Genomic DNA, 19677 nt, shown 5'->3' on the forward strand with positions numbered 1-19677 from the left:
TCAGATCTGTCGCGAAAATTTGACGACGTCTTGGAAAAAACGTCGTGTTTGCTAAATAACTCTATTAAGCTTTCTTTTAAATGTGGAAGTCTTTGTTTATGGAGGAGAAAACGGGACTGATCGCGTTCAGTTCCGTGGAGTCGTTTAACTTTCGTAGGAATTGTTGGGAACCTGAAGAACCAAAGCTTAAATATCGCAAAGTTGTAGATGCATTTGCTCTTTGTGGTAAGATATTTGTTGGTGGGGATTGGTGGGAGGTGATTTTCTTAATAGTGTTGAGCAGCTAGACGTTGAAAGTGAACAGTGGAAGCAATCGTGTCTTGGTTCCGCATATAGTAACATGTTTGTAGTAAAGACGAGGTAATTATGATCGAGGGGGCTAGTCAGGTATCCTTTGAGAGCTGAGACAGTCATCAAATCGTAAAAGGATCTTTAGTATTTAAATTCATCACCTCTATTTAACTTTAATGTTGGAATTCTTACCATTAAGGTCTTTCTGGCCTCTGGTCACTAATCAAGTTGGGGGCCTCCCACATAATTGCATAATGCTAGCGGATTTGATTCATGTCAGGTGTCATTCAACAATTGAATGATAACTCATCAAATTGGAAAAGTCAAATACATAGTATGATTTTTTTATAACAGATGAAGTGAATGGAAAAATGCGTAAGTATGCATCTTCTTGTACTGATTGCTTAAGACTAATTCGAAACATTGTTCAGCATTGGTACGATCGTCCACGACCTCAACCAGAATCATTTTATAAGATTGGTGATCACAAGGCATTTCTTTTCAAACTTTTCCCAAGTCTCTCTGTTCGGGTGCACTCTGCTGTCAGGTCAAACGATAAATTAAAAACCAATACAGAACTTAAGAACTTTTTTAATTTCAACGAGAGCGAACCTTATTAATGAATAATTTGAACCAAGCAGAATCTGGCCTGTTTGAAAGGAAGAATCTTCGTATATGAATGTAAAGTAGAAACATATTTTATGACCATATTTTCATTGTAACAGTTGCGCTGCTTAAGCTTTGATAATAGGGTGAGTAATATTTTTATAAATACTTGTTATAATTTGCAAGGAACCATTCATTTCAGAGGAACTTAATTATATAGGTAGTTACATTAATTTATGAAGAATATAGTGCATGCTACGTAACTACATTTCTGGTGAGTTTAAATTAACTTTATAAAATGTATGATAATATATATTTATTTTTTGTTCTTTGTTGATTTTCAGGACAGATATTAATTCCACAAACTTATTTTGAAGAGGTTTCAACACGAGTTCTCTCAATAATAAAGAACTTGCGTCTTTAGAAATTTCAACGCCCAGCTGCCAGCTTTGCGTACAACTTACAAGTACTTAGAATCACTAAATGTTTTTGCTTATTACCCTCTTACATCTTGTTCAAAGAACTTCTAAAAGTCAATTTTTTTATACACCCTGTATATTGCCTGTCTACAATCATACAGTGTTAAGTAAATGCTATGAAATTACTTGATTTTACTTTGCCTTTTTTAACATATAATGTATTATTTAGGTTTATATATAACACATATAATGTATTAATGGGGTAAATAAAAATTGGTTCACAAATAATACATTTTTGTAAAATAAGGAAACATTATTGAAGAAATAAATTAATACGCACGCCAAACGCCTAATATGAAAAATATAAAGACCATCCAAAACTATTCCACTTTGGTTTTTCATTGCAATTGCTAAAGTGACTGATGAAGTGTAAGCCAAGCAGATGCATAATGCTTTTTTTGAAGCTTAGTGTTGTATCCAATGTCGTAGCAATTTCGATAACTGGGGGAGGGGGTCATATTCATATTTGAATTTCATAATCAGCAAAACATAATGAATTTCAGAAAAACTTGATACGGTAAAACATGAATATATGAATATACCTCCCTCCAAATTAATGAGTTTAATATTCTATGTTGTTAGTATCAGCAACAGGCAAACATTCCATTTTTCCTAGTGAATTCCCATTACATTTATACAGTGACCATTTAATTTATCAGTCTTGACTTTACTTTGGGGTAAAGACTGACGACGTTGGACATTTAAATATAAGTTTCATATATGTAGAAATTCATGTATAGAAATTTACTGCATTCATTAAGTATATAATTAACTGTTTTACTAAATAACGTAAATGGAAGTCTTAGACGATGGATTCGTCATTAACACAGATAGATCAGTATAGTCAACAATTATTGTTAGTTGAAATCAGGTTTAGCAAAAATCACTTAATATGCAGTTTTTGAAAGGTAGATTGAGTTGAAAACGTCACTTCTTTGGTGCAATAAGGTCTAGCCTGCAAACTTTGTAAAATCGTGTAAAAGGGCAAAGTATTAAGAAACTGCAAACTGTAAGACTTTGTGTGCTTAGTCAAGTCACAAAAACGCTAAGCTCGTTGTTAAGGTTGGCTTAGTTCGTGGTGCCCCAAAAATGTACACCCTCTCGTTCCATGCACATCAAATCTTTTACAGTTACATTGCAGGAAAATCTTTGGACAAGCATCGTATCCTCAGTGATTTACATTATTCTTTCAAGTGCTGTGTACTTGTGTTTTATCGAAGGTTGGCGCAGTTAAAAAAGGAAATATTTGATATATCGGTCGTATTAATCAGTGATTACACAGCAAACAATAGACACTAAAACGACCATTTGTCAGAATACTACACAAAAGGAGTGAATGATTCATATATAACTCATTCTTGGACAGTCACGGACAAGAAACCACGATCTTTCACAATCATAAGAATGGAGTAACGTATTATACATATATTATGATACGTTATTATATATGTGTATTTTTGCTGCCTCACTGACGCTCGGAAGCACACTAATCGTGAGATGACTCAGCCTAATCTTTCACCTGACTGAGATGCTGGCGAAATCTCGATTTGTTTCTGTGTGTCTGTGGATTTTTTCAGACGGTGGATAAAAGTACATTTAATGTGTTATTACAAGTAGACAATATATATGTATAAGCTCTCAGAAGTGATCTTGTAGTCCTAGAAACAACTATTTATAATCTAGTATAACTGTTTGAGAATATCAAATGATTTTTGGTTTATATTATGTACGTACGTGTAGTGCGATGGCAAGAAATACTTGCCACGTGCGAGGCCTCTGCGCTCACAAATTTAGGCATACATTGGTGAGTCTTAATCTGAATAGAATCGTCAACAATAAGCAATATAATCCTACCAAAGTAAGAAAATATTAAATTTGCGCGGCCTGTGTGCCTAAAATTAGCTATCACCACAGTGCAATGGTGACTCCTGCACTTGGGACACAGGACGTACGGTTACACATTTTATGGATTGTATTAGAACCTTTAAAGGTTCTCTAATTACGTAACTGTCACTTCCACTTGTAAAAATTATATAAAAGTTTCGCAGCCTGCATTGTAAACTATTAGTCTGTTGATGTCTTTGGAATAAAGACGAAATATTACACCATCTTTTGTTTTTAAACTCTTGTATTATCTTAAATATCGAGAAAACGAGATGTCCGTTTTCGGAATTTGTTTTATTTTGTTTTATATAATGTAAGGAAGAAGAAAATTCACGAAAATTATAATTTCATCACGAAAAACCTGTTTCGTAATTTCTCACTCTTCCGAGGCACCTTAGCTATTTTAAGTTGTTTTAAATACCTCGTTTAGATAGTAAAATGAGTTTTTTGGCTTATTTGGACAAAGCCAAAAAACAATTTCATTGAATCCTATTTGTGAAAAAGCTCGGGAATATTATAGGAATTGTAAAGGATTTCGCAGGAAAATTCAGGAATTTTATCTTTAGTTCAAAAAAACATTAAAATTCATTTCTGGAAACCCCCTGCTCATTTTTGCATACATTTCTAATGGCAGCATGTAAGACAAAGTTGTAAAAGTCCGTGTGCGCTATCTAGCTCTGAAAATATTGGGAATTTGTGGACAAATTATGTCATTCGAAAGACCAGTGGATAGACGTGGGAAAGTTTGTTTAGCAAATGGTGAATTCTTTACCCCACAACAGACGCCTGAGTTGCGTGTCAAAGTATGTAAAGCATTGAGACATCGTAGCTACATAATTGCGCGTGTTTTCAATGAGAAAAATATGGTTTGTACAGAGTATTCCAAAAAATATCTCCCCTATACAAATCACTCGACTTTTGTTGGACGTGTGTCGTTATACCTGGGACAAATTCATTGTAAAATTGATTTGGTTGCTTCCATCATCGCGATAAATTTGATACTTAAACGAATTATTTCCTGTTAATTTACTACTTACACCATTCATGTGCAAATTAATTCAACTCCCAGAGGTACAATAACGGTCAAGAATAATTTGTATAGAATATGTTAGTTCACCTATTTGAATTTTCTTGCTTAATAGTTTATATTTTACTTTCTAAAATGAAGGATTATTGGCTAAGTAATACATTGTGGTCATTTCAAGAATTTTAAATAAAAATAAACAAGACAAGACACTGCAGTATGTACATAAGAGATCAAGGTTTTTCATCAGATTACTCTTGATCAAGACACTAGACTGCAGTACCTATATAAGGAATAAAGTTTTAACATTATATCAATTCTGATGATGAAGAGAATAGACTGGAGTAAATAAGAACTCAAGTTTCAACCTCAGATCTTTCCTGATGAAGACATTTGAATGAAGTATATAAAGACTTAAGACTCAACGACAGATCACCTCTGAAGAAGACATTAGACTGGAGGGTGTAACAGTTATCAAAAAATTCAACATCTGATTGCAATCAAGACTAGGTTTCTTTCCAATTAAGAAATTTTTTAACAAATGCCCCAATTTTTTGTTTTATTGCATGAATAACTTGCATATTTTTTGAAAACAGGATGTATGCATTGAAATTTGCAAGAAATTGGACATTGCTCCTATGGCTTTTCATTTCTTCACACTTATGACAACAGACTGTGAACACTGCCTTGACATCGAATGCCAGATAACAGAAAAATGTGACAGACAAAAAGATCATTATTATAATCCCAAACATATAATATCGGAAGACATTTCCAATCAGGTCTTTTTCTTTCGGCTTGCATTTAGAGCTGTTGCTGGTTCCTATTTAAAAGCTGTGAATGTTGCTACATTTGAATACTTTGTCATGCAGGTAACAACTGTAATTTTGTGTATTTATTTTCAAAAATAACACTTTTTGCTTGCCTTTGTGCTGGTTTGGGGTCATTTGCTGGCTTATCTCAATTTGTAGGTGTTATTGATTTTGGTCACCTTTCTTATTAGCATATATCATCAAATTGTAAGTGACTTTATGTTCTTTGTTAAGTTATTTAATGACAAATGCATAATGATTATCACTAACCTACAGTGTCGATGGGATTACATCAAGCAAAGAGTGGACAACTTGTCCTGGAAAGATCATCTCACTTTGCTAGTTCTTGAGTCAATAATCCAAGCTCACGAAAAAAACATAACTGCCAAAGAAGTTCTTGACAAACCACAAGTGGTACATGGTTATTTTAATTTCAAGTAACTAGTTGAGGTTGTTGAGAGCTTTCTTTAGATATTGGATCCACTTTTGAAATGTACTCATACATTATGAACTGTTTGTTTTGTTGTTTTTTGAATGGCCATAAGGGCTTGCAATGCTGGTGTATAAACTCATTCAGACATGAATGGGGTTGAGCTGTAAAGAACTACTTTTATCTATAAAGTATATATTTGTAGGAAATGCCATGGTATTGCTCATTTGTTTGTGAGTAAAGACTACAAACCAAAAAAAATACGATCTCATTTGAAGACACAACTCCCACAGTTCAAAACTGAGCAAGCAAATGTAGACAACGCGAAAATCTCGTTTTCAAAAGTCCTTGAGCGTGTTCCTGATTTTGGTGTTATGAATATTCTTGTGAAAATGGTATCATCTTACTAATACTATTTCCTGCTCTTAAAACTATTTTGAATATGACTATAATTATTGTTTGTTTCAGTTTTATTACCAAGCTCCTTCGGAAGATAAAGTCTTGCCTGTAGAATGTGAGATTCTGATATCACCAAATGGCGTTAAAAAAAGGCGTACTTACCAGAAAGATGAGGTACGTGCCAATACACTGAATGTAGGATATTCTGTAATGTGTATATTTACCATTTTTTCACCAAAGGTGGTCTGTCAAAAAACATTTCAAATAATATAGTTGATCGATAGATAACTTTTTGTACTGTTTGGTTCAAAACATGCAAAATGTTGGGATTTTTTAATCATGGCCGGGAGAAAAGAGCCTGAGTACGAAAGCGCATTTTTACGTCATACAAGGCACGGAAGTTAATTGATCACCATTACTATAGATTTGTATTATATGCAGTTTTGATTTTTTTCAGCGTGACAAAAACGAAAAATGCCCGTCACATATTAGGTGAATTGGTGCAGCCACAAACACTTTTTGCAATCATTAATTTTTAGCTTTAAAAAACATTAAAACATACGTAAAACATTATTACGAATATCATTGTTTATTGGCAAAAACTAATAAGCTCTGTTTATAATTTTACGTAAAATCCCTTAGTAGCTATTCCAAGGAGAAACATATAAAGTAGCTATAGTATTTATCCAGTTGAATTCTTTCGCCGTAGCTATAAGTCCTGTTTAAATAAGCTCTTGCTATTTTGTTTCAGATGAGTATAAAATGAAAAATATCATCATTTTTTTCACTGTTTCTACACTTGGTATTTTTATTTCCATTTCAAACTATCTAGCCCTATTCAATAGAAAGCGTCATAATCAACTTGGCGTAAAAAGATCAAGCACCATCACATTTGACGCCACAATACTTTGCGACTATACTCTCTTTGAGCAGAATTAAAAGAAAGGCTATCTGTAGTTACAAATTAAGTTAATTAGTTAGCAGTTCTGTCTCCAGAGTCAGGCCACTATCGCAGGAATCCACCATGAAACAGTGTAAGCAATGAATTACCGCAATTGTATTTTTGAAAACATACTGCACAATTGTGACCGAAATATACCGGGCGGAAAGCGAACTTTAAATATAAATATCAAAGCCCAGCAAAGTGCTTTTAAAAGAGCCATTTAATGCATAAAAAGAAATATTTATTTAAAAGTGTAACGTTTCGTCTTGACTCTCAAGACATCATCAGACAATATTGAAATACAAGTATAGAGGGATATATACATAATGCTATTTTCATAATATTAAATTACATGGTGGGATAAAACGTGTTAGTAAATATTGGATAAGATGGTATGACGTGGGATAAGTAGAAACACGAAAGAAACAAAAAAACCCCACAAACAATCATAAAGTATACAGACATGAGGACGGACGAAATTAGATTAAAGCAACTGAAGGACAATGGGGTTTCCTTGGACATTAGGAGATGGTTTCATTTTGTTGATTAAGAGGCTTTCGTGAATAAGAAGTTCTTGTGAGTCTGAGCATGAATAAAGTATTTTAAAATCCTCAAAGGTAGCGGTGTGTGGATTTAAGGTGTAATAGTATGGAGGAATGACAGGGATGTTTAGAAGGTTTACCAGTCAAAGGGGTAATGCACAAATGCTCTGAAATTTGAGCGTGTATTTGATTTTTGTCATTGTTTAGTACGGCAGTAATTATGAATCCAGTAAAGTTGAAGAGATCATCTGCGATCATAAAGATATTGTAAGCCTCGACATAAATCAATCCCAGTCTGGAGAAGTCAGCATCCGCATAATTAGAAAGAACTTGTCTCCCGAGGTAAAGCTATTACTGTTGCTTCAATAATAATGTATTACCCTTACTCTTTTCGTGCTTTATGGTGTAGCAACTACTCATAGCGATGTTTGATCTTGAATGTGACATAACTCTTGTGAGTTTTTATTTGATTGTAGGTCGTTTTCGTCGAGGATTCTATGATAAAAGCGAAAAGTCTTATGACATTGATTGATGGCTTTTATCGTTTGCTTGTGAACCCATACAAAACCTTAATGAAATGTACGTAATTACATTGTTTAGAGCCCGTGACAATCAATAACGTACATTTGCATCAATGAGCAGTGGTCCTTGGACAATAATCAGTTTTGTAAATTTTCTTTAAAATATGGCGAGCGATTTTGTTTGGTTCAAGTTTAATCGATTGGATTTTTGTCTTAGGTGGATCTGGTCATAATAAATCATCTGGAGAACTCCATCAGCAATTTGGGATCAGTGGACCGATTGAGTAAGTGCTAGTTTACAAAAAACTGCTTTGTTAAAATCTGCGTGAATACATTCCTATTTTCGAAATAATATACGTGAAATAGATTTCCATTTCTATTATAAGTACGTTATCTATGATTGATTTGTGGCGATGAAAAATCGTGAAATTGAAGTGCGGTACAGAGGCGTAGAAAGCTCGATAATTGGGGGCAATATTCATATATTCATGTTTGACCGTATTAAGTTACTTTGAAATCAATTGTTTTCTGTGTGGATTGTAACATATATATGTATATACCCCCCCCCATTATCTATGCTGGTTTAGGTAATGCCTGGTATGGTAGACGTTTTTCATGAACATTGTTTTCGTATAGTAAGTCCGTGTTATGTTCTCCACCTCAGTATAACTCGTCAACATTCCTTGTCATCTCAGTTTTTTCTGAATTGTGCTAATATCCAGCATTTGCATCACTTATCATCATTATTTTTTGCATTGCTCTACCATTTACGAAACTATTTTTACAGGCAAGAGAAGGTTGATAATCTCTTAAAGGCGGTAAAAACAGAAAACAGCAATCCATCTGGCGTTTATATGATATGCCAAAGTCCCAAACATTTTGACAGTTATATCCTATCACTCATTCACGGCAATGAAATAAAGAATTACGAAATATTAGTCGACCATGGCAAGTACTGCCTAAAGGATGGGCCCATGTTTGACAGTATGGTAAAACTTGTGGAGTTTTATAAGACTGAACAGGTTTGTTTTGTTTGCATGGAAAAACGGTGTATTTCATTGATATGGCGTGACACGTTTGTGTTCGTGGCAAGACATGTTTTTGTACAGACAAACACGTTTTTGTGCATGCACTTAGCCTATTTGTCGCTGGACAAAGTTGATTAATTCAGATTAATGACATGGATAAGGTTAACTTGAGATAGTGCAAATTGAAGAGTTGTAACATTTGACTGGAAATGAGAGATACTTGTTATGTTGCATTTAAGTTTACATTTTGTTTACGTTTCAAATTGTCATTTGAAAATAATCAAAAAGGCAAAATGAATTTTTTTTCATTTCTCGTCGTGTGTTCCTTTTTTAGCACATTGTAAGCCTGAGCTTTCTACTCCACTTTAAATTGGCTCTATGCCTTTAAACTGTCGGATTACAAGTCAACTTATATTCACTATAGAAGTATATCAAATTTTGTTTTCTCTAGATCGGTTTTCCGACGGTACTAACGAAATATTGTCCAGTCCCAACGGAAGGTAAAGTTTATGTTTGAATAATAGTGTCCATATTTTGTTGTGAAATAAGAAACTTTTCTAAGTGCATGGCTTGTGAAAAGATGGAAAATTGTGGTGATTTTAGTTTAAAAATGTTGTTCTGCGATTGTCTTACGCACTAGTTACAATCTTTATTATTAGCTAACAGTCAAAGTTTTGTAGTAAAAATTACAGAAAAAAATTTATTTTTAAAAGATAGGCATTTTGTTATATCTTCTCCCACAAAATAAATAACCTTAGACACAAGAAAAATGCTCTCAAATTTTTATTTTAAAGCTCTCAAAATATATTGAAAAACAATACGTTATGCACAACAGAAAAGTTACAACGAAAAGGTCTTTTTGTGCTTTACTTTTTTATCTCACCCAATGTCATTATATTTGAATCATTTGATTGCATGACTGTGTAATTAATGTTATGTTTAATTGTTGTTATGTTGCCCATTGTTTGCCCAAAAAGTGCACTGCATGTATGTATTGCATTGGTTAAAGTGGGCAACACTTATGCTTCAGATTATTTTCGTTTCACTCACCTCTAAAAGTAATACTTTTATGTCATTGTAAGAATTGCAGTTTCCTGAGTGGAAATGCATCGATAAATCTACAAAACATAGAAATTTGTTATTAAAGTTGATTCAATATGGACGCAATCGGAATACCGAGGTTAAACTGGTTGGCGATGTACGTGTCATTTTTTCCGACGAGTTTTGCATTGGCAAAGGAAGCAACGAAACCCGTGTTTTTCTGGGACTGAGAAAGGATGGTTACTGCAAAGCAGTAAAACGAATACTTTGAGATAACTGTATCAAGAGTGCGCAGCAAGAAAAGAAAATTTTGAATGGATTCAATGCAAAGAAGTCGAGATACGTTGTGAATTATTCCTACTTAGAAGAGGATACCGGAACGGAATATGTCTATTTAATATTAGACTTATGCGAAGAATCATTGGAGAGTTTTGTGAAATTTTCTACTTTGCCTGATCTTGAAAAAGCTCTTCCAGAAATTCTTACACAAATTTTAAAAGGATTAGCTGATCTTCACAGCGGCCCAAATCCTATTCTTCATCGGGATTTGAAGCCTTCCAATGTTCTCCGAGATTCACAAGGTAAGTTTCTGATAGCTGATTTTGGGATTAGTCGACTATTAAAGAATGGTTTGAGGACATATGAAAGCAGGGCTAACAGGGGAACTGAGTATTGGATTGCACCTGAATCATATTGTGAAGATGAAGATACAGTTGATAAAGGACGTTACAAGAAAGAGTCTGATGTAATGGTTGGTATAGGAATATGACTGTTTACAAATAAATTTACTTTTTTGCATTTTTACATTGTTTATCCTTTTAGAATGCTGGCTTATTATGTTGCCACGAAAGGTAAACATCGTTTTGGAACTAAACGGCATATACTGGACAATATGTTGAATGGAAACCCTGTTGGCTTAGATCAAATCAAGGATGAAGCATTGAAAGACCTTTTGTTCTGGATGTTAAATCTACGACCTGAAGACAGACCATCTGCTAACGAATCTTTGAAACACCCATTTCTTATGTCGGATGACGAGAAGTTTGACTTTTTATGTAAAGTTGGAACTTGGAAACCAACAGCCAATAAAGACGAGCGAGACCGAGTCAAGTGTAGTCAAACAATTAAATAGCAAGTATTCAAATTGGAAAAGTTTTATGGACACTGATGTATATGATTATTTAAGAACAGACGAGGTAAATGGAAAAATATATAATTATGGTCCTTCATTGACAGAATGCTTGAGACTTATTCGAAATATAGGCCAACATTGGTACGATCGACCACGGCCAAGACCACAAACATTTTATAAGATTGGCGATCACAAGGCATTTTTTATCAAGAAATTCCCCAATCTCCCTGTTTGGGTGCATGCTGCTGTGAGGTCAAATGAAGAATTTAAAAACAATACAGAACTCAAGTACTTCTTTAATGAAAGCGAACCACGTGAATGAACAGTTTAAAGAGAAAAGAACCTGTCTGAAGGAAAGGCAATGATAAGTAATTGTATGAATGTACATTAAAAACATTTTTACTTCCCAGTTCCATACGTTTTATATAGTTGTTCGGTATTTGTATAGTGCTCAGTTTTTTAATGAAAGTTTCAGTGGATTGTAGCTTGTGTTTTGATTTGTTTGTAAGTGGTTGCAGTATGTCAGTCAAGTACTTTGAAAGTTTGAAAGTAGGCGAACCACAGAATGATACAATTGTTCGCATGGGTATTTGTGCCGTGTAGTCTGGGTGGTCGTGGTACCGAACATCTAAGTCAATAGTAAATGCGTTCAGATATATGTTAAATTTTATCATAGAGAAGATCTTGCTGTCAAGTTTGCGTACTAGTGATGGTGTTGGGTCTCGTTTGAGTTGTTCGTACGTTTGTCTGTCGTTAACAAGGGTGTCCATTTTGTCGAAGTAATCATTCCTGTCCATGACCACAGTCACGCGTGCTTTGTCTGCTGGTAAAATGACGATGTTGTTGTTGTGTTTTGTCGTTTGAGTGCTTGTTGCTCGTCCTTTGTCAAGTTGTTGTCACGTATAGAGGACGATTGTAAAGCGGAGGCTACCCTGCTTCTGATATCGTCTTTGGTTGTCTCTGACTAGTCTCTTTGATACGCTAGGACAGCATCGACATCAATGTTTTAGTCCGTAATATAGTAGTCGTGTTTTAGTTTCGTCTAATGAGCGGGAAGAAATATTCCTCACCCAGTTATCGTCATGTTTATGTCTTGTCCGTGTTTTAAAACGCACTACAACACGTACAAGACATAAACATGTACGTGTACCATTTACTCAACTTATGTCTTATGACAACTTATAGGGAACCCGGACCCCTATGTGCACTTGGCCAATTTTGGTTCACTTGGCAGCATTATTTTTATTTTGTGAACGCAATGACTCACCTGTTGAATGAAACCAGTAAATGTAGATCTCAAGTTATACCAAAAACTAGTTTAGTTAAAAAACCAAGCTGTTGGTGATGTTTCTTCACTGGTGATTTTCTCTTCACTCACACCTTGGATTGTTGCTCATTTTTTTTCATGAAAATAGATTCTTGGCTAAACTAAACTTTCTTATGATTTGTTAAATCCACTCTGGATTTCTATTACTTTACAGTCCAAGTGTTGTTTTACTTTCAGATCATGAATTGCATCATTATCTACCAGCTCTTTGTACATTGCACGTTGTTACAAAAATACCTGGGTAGGTTGTAATCACAAACTACATAATCTGTGGGGTAACAAACTTATTCTCGAGTTAACAATTCTTTAACAAGAGTGGAACATCTGGCATGAATTAGACTTTAACAACAAGATTGGGCATGAATTGGATAACAACATCTGTTCACATTTTTTTAAAAGTTTGCAAGATAAGTATTCGAGCCCAACAAATAATTTTAAACATAGTCATAAACAATTTGGTTTTATGAAATTTATTAGGAATGACGACGTTTCCTCTTTACTCAAGACATCTTCAGACAAATTAGGAAGTTAACAAGAATATAGATATATATAGAGCTATTTACATAGTTTGAGGTATCAGATTACTGTGAATGTGTAGGTGTGATGTGATGTAAGTGTGATGTAAGTGTGATGTACGTGTGATGTATTGTTAGGGTGAGGTGTTGAGACTAGAAAAGCTTAAGAGGGATGAGGCTGCCTAGAGTGTTAAGTGAAGGTTTTAGTTTGGAGATGAGGAGGCTTTGTGGATCATGAGGTTGAACAAAGAGCAGGATGAGATGATTTTAAAATCGTCTGGCAAAGCAGGGTGGTTGGTGGAGTTACTATGAGAAAGAATACTTGATAATGGGTTAGTATAGTGTTCTCCTTTGACTGAAAAGCAATACTAATCCATAATGGTATTTCTCAGTAACTCCACCAACTGCTTTGTGAGATTTCAAAATCATCTCATCCTGCTCCAACATATGACCTCATACCACACAAAGCCTCTTCATCTCCAAACTAAAAACCTTCACTTAACACCCAAGGCAGCTCCATAACTGTTAAGCTTTTCTAATCTCAACACCTCACCCTAACAATACATCACACTTACAACACACTTACATCACATCACTCCTACACATTCACAGTAATCTGATACCTCAAACTATGTAAACAGCTATATATTTATATCTATATTCTTGTTAACTTCTTAATTAGTCTGAAAATGTCTTGAGTAAGGACAAAACGTCACTCTTTTAATACATTTCATAAAACCAAATTGTTTATGACTTTGTTTAAAATTATTTGTTGGGCTCTAATATTTATATTGAGAATCAGCTTCCCGCCTGGCACTTCATTGGAAACAAATTTGGAAGATACACCATACTCCCATAAAACTGCCTGTGTACCACCTAACACATACCTTGTGACATTATCTTTCAGATTGTTCATATGCCTGTTTTATGATATTGATATGCTTGATCTTAATGTCACCAAAAAAGTTTTTAATGAAGAAGTAAGCTAACATTTGCTTTCATCTGACACAATAGAAATTATCTCACTGTACTTCAATATGAAATTCTATGTGTGCAAACTGCAGTAAAGAGTTACCATAGAGAATGTATATAGTGTCCCTTTAGGATCACCTTGTATTCTTTACATGCATGTAATAACTTATTTTGTACAAATAAAATTGAAAAAAGTAATCAATCATTGCATTAAACAAAATTCAATTTATTTTCAAAATGTAGCAACAGAACAAAATACATAAGGCATTCCTGAAAAGCTGAGTGGTCTGTATGCATTCTGCGTATATTGTTCGCATAGATACACCAATATTTAACATAAATTTATAAAAAAAATCAAAATTCCATGAAAAATACTTTGACATACGCGACTGGAATGCAATCTGATAGAGCAAGTGGGATTGAAATCTTTCCTTATAATTGCACAGAGCCACTTCGCTACTGTGCTTGCCACCAGGGCGTACGTTTCATATCCTTCGTTGCTTCGATTGGCAAAATAAACGCACAACATAAAACCGAACTTTTTGTAATTTAACTCTTTGTAAACTATAGTTTTCTATTGCGCTCTCGGAACAAAAATGGCGGCGAGAGACCCACGTGACCGTATTTACCCATTCATCATGCAGAATGCAGAGAACAATACGTGTACCACCACAGAACTCATAATACACCAACTTTGCGGTCCCAACTCTTACATATAGATGGCTCTGGTAGAATAAGCGTTATGTTGATCTTCTCGTCGTCAATTTGAATGTGCAAGCTCTGTGATTTAGTCATAAAACATAAATTTTGACAACATTTACTAGGGTAAGTTTACTTAAATGGTTTTTATCATGAATAGAGCAAGGGAAAAGGTCAGAACTATTTTTGAAACATTTATAGCAACAGCGCAGTGTAGTGTTTATACAAATTGTTTGCAATGTAAATCGCATTTTAACTATATTTATTTGATCGTATTATAATTTATCTGGATGTATTATTATGGACTAGAAAGTATAAATATAATAAATGTTTGGCGTCTGGCGACTCTGCCTAAAATTCAAAGAATTCCCGAAGTGTTAGCTTATTCCCAAATATTAAATATATTACCACGTACTTTGGTTATACCCAGTAATTGTACTACAAAATGGACGACTAGATAGCTTAAAGCCTTAATATTCTCCAACATAATTTTAATTGCTTGCTGTGGACGCTTATGTAAACAAATAGAGTCGCAATTTGCGCGACCATATCAATGTAGGTCTGTGATGATTCATTGATCGAAATTTTACATGTTAAGTACTTTGAGTTGTTTGACAAAACATAGTGAATCATGATAAACTACTTGCGGGTCCCATTTAATCTGTTTACAAGCCAAATTGGGACATTTCTCTTATTTAAATGACCTCAATGCGAGCATACTGTTATAGTTACAGTACCGACCTCGAGTAACATGACATGACTCGCGAATTTCGAGAGGCGTGTGGGCGAGTGACGCATTGCGAATGAGCGAGTGACTCGCGATGCAGTTGCGAGTCACTCTCGATTGTGAGAAGTTTGCGAGTGAATGAGTGACTCGCTGTTTGCGAGTGAATTGAAATAACTCGCAAAAAATGCTTTCTCCAGTATTTGAAATTGACAAACATAGTCTTAAGTGTAGTGACAAATAAAATTCGTTCAACATTTTGAAGGCAATGGTTTTATATCTTTTTATGAAACACGGGAGCAAAACGAATATTCATTTGAAGCAATATCTCGGGACCTAATGACGTTAAAATCTTTTGAATTTTTTTTACAAAAGCATTTTAATAACTCACATTTTCATGGCACAAACGTTATTCGTAAAGCGGTAGAGATCATAGAGAAATTAGTGAGAAAATCAAAGTAACTCTCAAAGATTTTCTTCTAACAGTCTTAGATTGTTGACATATATTATCTTAGGATAGAATACATTCAATCATTTTGTCTTATAAATATTCGTCTTTTCTTGCTTGTTTTAAAGTACAATATAAAGTCATTGCCCTTAAATTAACTGCAAAACATGCACGCAAAGAGGAATGTTTATATGAAAAAATAATTGATACACTAAAAGTTTAGAAAAGTCACATCGTGGTAAAAGGATTATCGTTCGAGTAATGACTTCCGTTTTCCATATTTCATACAAACTCTATTCATAAAAACTATAGACACTTAAAGTCAGCAATTAATGAAATCATGTCTTATAAATAGTTACATATACGCAGAATAACTCATACGTATAACGCAAGCCAACTAAAGTGAGTGGAAATATTATCGATAGGTGTATGTCACTAGAGTCACCCGACAGTGACGAGTTGCGATTGAGCGAGTGACTCGCGATGCAGTTGCGAGTAATCTCTATTGTGAGAAGTTTGCGAGTGAATGAGTGACTCGCTGTTTGCGAGTGAATAAAATAACTCGCTGTTTGCGAGTGAATTGAAATAACTCTCAAAAATTTCTTCCTCCAGTATTTGAAATTGAAAAACATAATCATAAGTGTTGTGAATAGTAAACTTCGTCCACCATTTTGAACTCGAGACCTAAGGACTCTAAAATCTTTTGATATTTTTTCCAAAAGCATTTTAATAACTTCACATTTTTTATTTTCTACACGCACAAACGTTATTCATAAAGCAACAGTCGCCATAGAGAAATGTAAAGTAAGCGGCTCGAAAAGTTGCCAGTCACTTGCGAGTAAAAACATTTTGCGGGTGAGCAGAGTACAAATGACATTCCGACAAAAATGAATGAGATGGTGTGATTAACAATTATCAATTGGTCCATGAAATGAAATCATGTCCTATAAATAGTTAAATACGTAGACAGATTGTTTCAGAAACTAACCTCATTTTTAAACATTTCTACTGGTAAGTGAATCGCAAGGCCATAGACATTGATTGCTATTAAATGTCTATGGCCTTTATCAATATCGTCTGTGTAACACATCGAAAATGTGAAGTCAATGAAGTTCTTTCAGAACCAAATTTAAAAGATTATACGCACACTCATCGCATAGCTACATTCCTTAAATGTTTGACCTCAAACAATATTGGTTTTTGTATGTATTCTATCTTAAGATAATATATGTCAACAATCTAAGACTGTTAGAAGAAAGTCTTTGAGAGTTACTTTGATTTTTTCACTAATTCCTCTATGGTCTCTACCGCTTTACGAATAACGCTTGTGCCATGAGAAATGTGAAGTTATTAAAATGCTTTTGTAAAAAAATTCAAAAGATTTTAACGTCGTTAGGTCCCGAGATATTGCTTCAAATGAATAGTCGTTTTGCTCCCATGTTTCATAAAAAGATATAAAACCATTGCCTTGAAAATGTTGAACGAATTTTATATGTCACTACACTTAAGATTATGTTTGTCAATTTCAAATACTGCAGAAAGAAATTTTTGCGAGTTATTTCGATTCACTCGCAAACAGCGAGTTATTTTATTCACTCGCAAACAGCGGATTCACTTATTCACTCGCAAACTTCTCGCATTTGAAAGTGACTCGCAACTGCATCGCGAGTCACTCGCCCACTCGCCACTCGATACACGTGAGTCATGTCATGTAACTCGAGGTCGGTACTGTAATTTCCAACTCAGTTTTAATTTACTTTTTTAATATCGAAATCAGGAGCGGATCAATGGGTAGGGAACTAATGCACTTGCCAATAGTAAAATTCCTTAGTTGTTCTCAGTTAGATTTTATACTATAATGATACTAGAACAAAATACTTATTAGTTAATTGTTATGTGGTTTGTAGACCAGTCAGTAATCAATTTAGTAATAACTCTGCTGTTGATAGACAGAGAGAAGCCAACTTTTGCCTAACTTCACTAGACGATCTAGCTATTTGACAGGTATACATTTATTTCACCTGACCTAGACAAATTTTTCAAAATTGACATCATCTGGAAGCTTACTTTTTCAATGAGTTTTATAAATTGTGTGTGTTCATTGGCCTACTTTTTGCCTAACTTAAGCGGTAAGCCAAATGAATCAATCATGGTAGTCAGTAAGAATCGTTGTGTTTAGCTTTTTAGGCAAGTAAGTAAATTGTAGATAAAATTTATATGGGACTGCTCAATTTGCATTTGCAAGATATCATTTAGTATGTTTAAAAAATCTCTATAGCAGCTGTTGTGTATTATTTATGCTACCCATGCTGAAGTTTGACCAGTACAGTAATAAGTAAACGTGGAAAACCGCACTCTTTATGACAGTAATAAGACTCCCACTGTGTAAATGTGAATATGTGTTATATTTTTGAAAATTTATGCTATTATTTGTATATTAAGTTATAAATATTTGTCTATAGATAGGTCATATATTTGGTGATGCAATTGCAGGCTAGATCATAAGTTGATCATGTGATGATAAACATGTTCAAGTCATGAGGTTCACATTCTACTGAAAGCAGTTAAGCAATAAGTCTGTAGTATTTAATTTCTCGATTATTACCATTCTACCAAAATATCACTAACCACTTGACTGACATGAGTACTTTCCTTAAAACTGAAGGTGTATTCCTGTATGTAGTTTAGGCAACCATACTTTAGTTGCAAATGTTTGATATATCACTTTACTGCGACTTTGTTTGTGCAATACCCTCTTTTGATTTTGTCCATATGTTTAATGTTCTAACAAATTTAATCTGTAAAAGGGAATGTTAAATGTATATGGATGTTTGTAGATGTAAATTATGTTGTATGATTATAGTACTAATATCATATTTAGCCATCTGATTAACATGTCATTTCGTTTCCACTGAATACTGCCAACTTGAACTGTGTTAGTGACTAATCCTAATTTTTTAAGTCCAACTCTCCAAGTCTACGATGGTTTGTTTGTATTCTTTCTGTAACCTCGAACCATAATCATATCGCCTATCTTGAACACCAAGTCTTTTTCTTTGGTTATCGATCTTTCCATCACCGATTCTGCCAGAGAAGGTCTTCACACGTTCAATCTTGGTCTCGCCCTTCTTCCGAGAAACAGCTTTTTTGGTGTAACCTTTGTCTAACTTTGTACGGTATTGTAAGGTATCGTAATTAGAGCAAAGCCAGTTTGTTATTTAATGTAGAAGATTCACACTACTTAATTATTGTTATCTACTTAAAAGAAAAAACAGCGTGCTCCGCTTCATGATTTTAGCTTGCATGATACGAAGCTACAATTTGATGTGATTACAAAGGGCAGTATCTACAATGTATAAATGAAATAAGTGCGAAAAGGGAGTGTTAAAAAGGGCATGGAAAAGGTATTGAGAAGGATATTTTGTAAAAGGATATGTGAAGGGGGCACTAAAAGGCGGTTTTTAAAGGCTGAAAAAGGGTAGTCCGACAGGAAAAGGGCATTTTTTTCTTTAAATACATTTCTTCGGAAAAAGAATTGTAAACAGTTAATAATGGCCGTAAAGTCCATTGAACTAAATTAGGTCAATATTGAGGCAATGATTTCAAAAATTGATGTTATATGGGCAAGTTTTCGGGTCTTAAGCCTCGTTTTCACGAAAATCGTGATTTTAGCATTATAGCTATTTCCAATAAACTTACACTTTAACGTTGTAAGACGTTTAAATTTATCAAGAAAAAGATAATTTAGTAAAGAAGGCGTATAAGAAAAATAAAATGTTTTACTTTTCCCGATTAGCCTAAATTTTTAATGATTATTTCTAGACGTCATTTCCTAGCGTAAGTCCGCAAAGAAATTTTCG

The 19677-nt window shown here is 34.2% G+C and overlaps 3 protein-coding genes across 3 annotated transcripts; all 3 read left to right on the forward strand.

Moving 5' to 3' along the window:
• The first annotated feature begins 80 nt into the window (after window positions 1-80).
• Window positions 81-5820, forward strand: LOC124449054. The gene is made up of 6 exons (XM_046999997.1): window positions 81-257; window positions 723-821; window positions 4881-5156; window positions 5256-5303; window positions 5373-5510; window positions 5732-5820. Exons 1-6 carry the CDS (start codon window positions 81-83, stop codon window positions 5765-5767), a joined length of 774 nt encoding a protein of 257 aa, XP_046855953.1. The 3' UTR covers window positions 5768-5820.
• LOC124447884 (tyrosine-protein kinase JAK2-like) lies at window positions 5774-10294 on the forward strand. The gene is made up of 8 exons (XM_046998880.1): window positions 5774-5921; window positions 5995-6099; window positions 7618-7752; window positions 7887-7989; window positions 8149-8215; window positions 8719-8953; window positions 9411-9459; window positions 10107-10294. The coding sequence occupies exons 1-8, from the start codon at window positions 5901-5903 to the stop codon at window positions 10142-10144; spliced, it is 753 nt and encodes a 250-aa protein (XP_046854836.1). The 5' UTR covers window positions 5774-5900; the 3' UTR covers window positions 10145-10294.
• On the forward strand, window positions 10156-11454 carry LOC124449055 (serine/threonine-protein kinase/endoribonuclease IRE2-like). Its single transcript, XM_046999998.1, has 4 exons — window positions 10156-10212; window positions 10287-10738; window positions 10823-11112; window positions 11264-11454. Exons 1-4 carry the CDS (start codon window positions 10156-10158, stop codon window positions 11452-11454), a joined length of 990 nt encoding a protein of 329 aa, XP_046855954.1.
• Window positions 11455-19677: the final 8223 nt, after the last annotated feature.

Source organism: Xenia sp. Carnegie-2017, unplaced genomic scaffold (assembly GCF_021976095.1).
Source record: "Xenia sp. Carnegie-2017 unplaced genomic scaffold, XeniaSp_v1 HiC_scaffold_23, whole genome shotgun sequence".
Classification (NCBI taxonomy): Eukaryota; Metazoa; Cnidaria; class Anthozoa; order Malacalcyonacea; family Xeniidae; genus Xenia; species Xenia sp. Carnegie-2017.

Bases quoted from the DNA above. Each gene is read 5' to 3' on its own strand.
- LOC124449054 (XM_046999997.1), top strand. From the start codon at position 81: ATGTGGAAGTCTTTGTTTATGGAGGAGAAAACGGGACTGATCGCGTTC. The intron at 822-4,880 runs GTGCACTCTGCT...TTTTGAAAACAG, and splicing joins TCCCAAGTCTCTCTGTTCGG to GATGTATGCATTGAAATTTG. The intron at 5,304-5,372 runs GTAAGTGACTTT...ACTAACCTACAG, and splicing joins TTAGCATATATCATCAAATT to TGTCGATGGGATTACATCAA.
- LOC124447884 (XM_046998880.1), top strand. From the start codon at position 5,901: ATGAATATTCTTGTGAAAATG. The intron at 8,216-8,718 runs GTAAGTGCTAGT...CTATTTTTACAG, and splicing joins GGGATCAGTGGACCGATTGA to GCAAGAGAAGGTTGATAATC. The intron at 8,954-9,410 runs GTTTGTTTTGTT...TGTTTTCTCTAG, and splicing joins AGTTTTATAAGACTGAACAG to ATCGGTTTTCCGACGGTACT.
- LOC124449055 (XM_046999998.1), top strand. From the start codon at position 10,156: ATGTACGTGTCATTTTTTCCGACGAGTTTTGCATTGGCAAAGGAAGCA. The intron at 10,213-10,286 runs GTGTTTTTCTGG...AACTGTATCAAG, and splicing joins CAAAGGAAGCAACGAAACCC to AGTGCGCAGCAAGAAAAGAA. The intron at 11,113-11,263 runs GTAGTCAAACAA...TTCGAAATATAG, and splicing joins CGAGCGAGACCGAGTCAAGT to GCCAACATTGGTACGATCGA.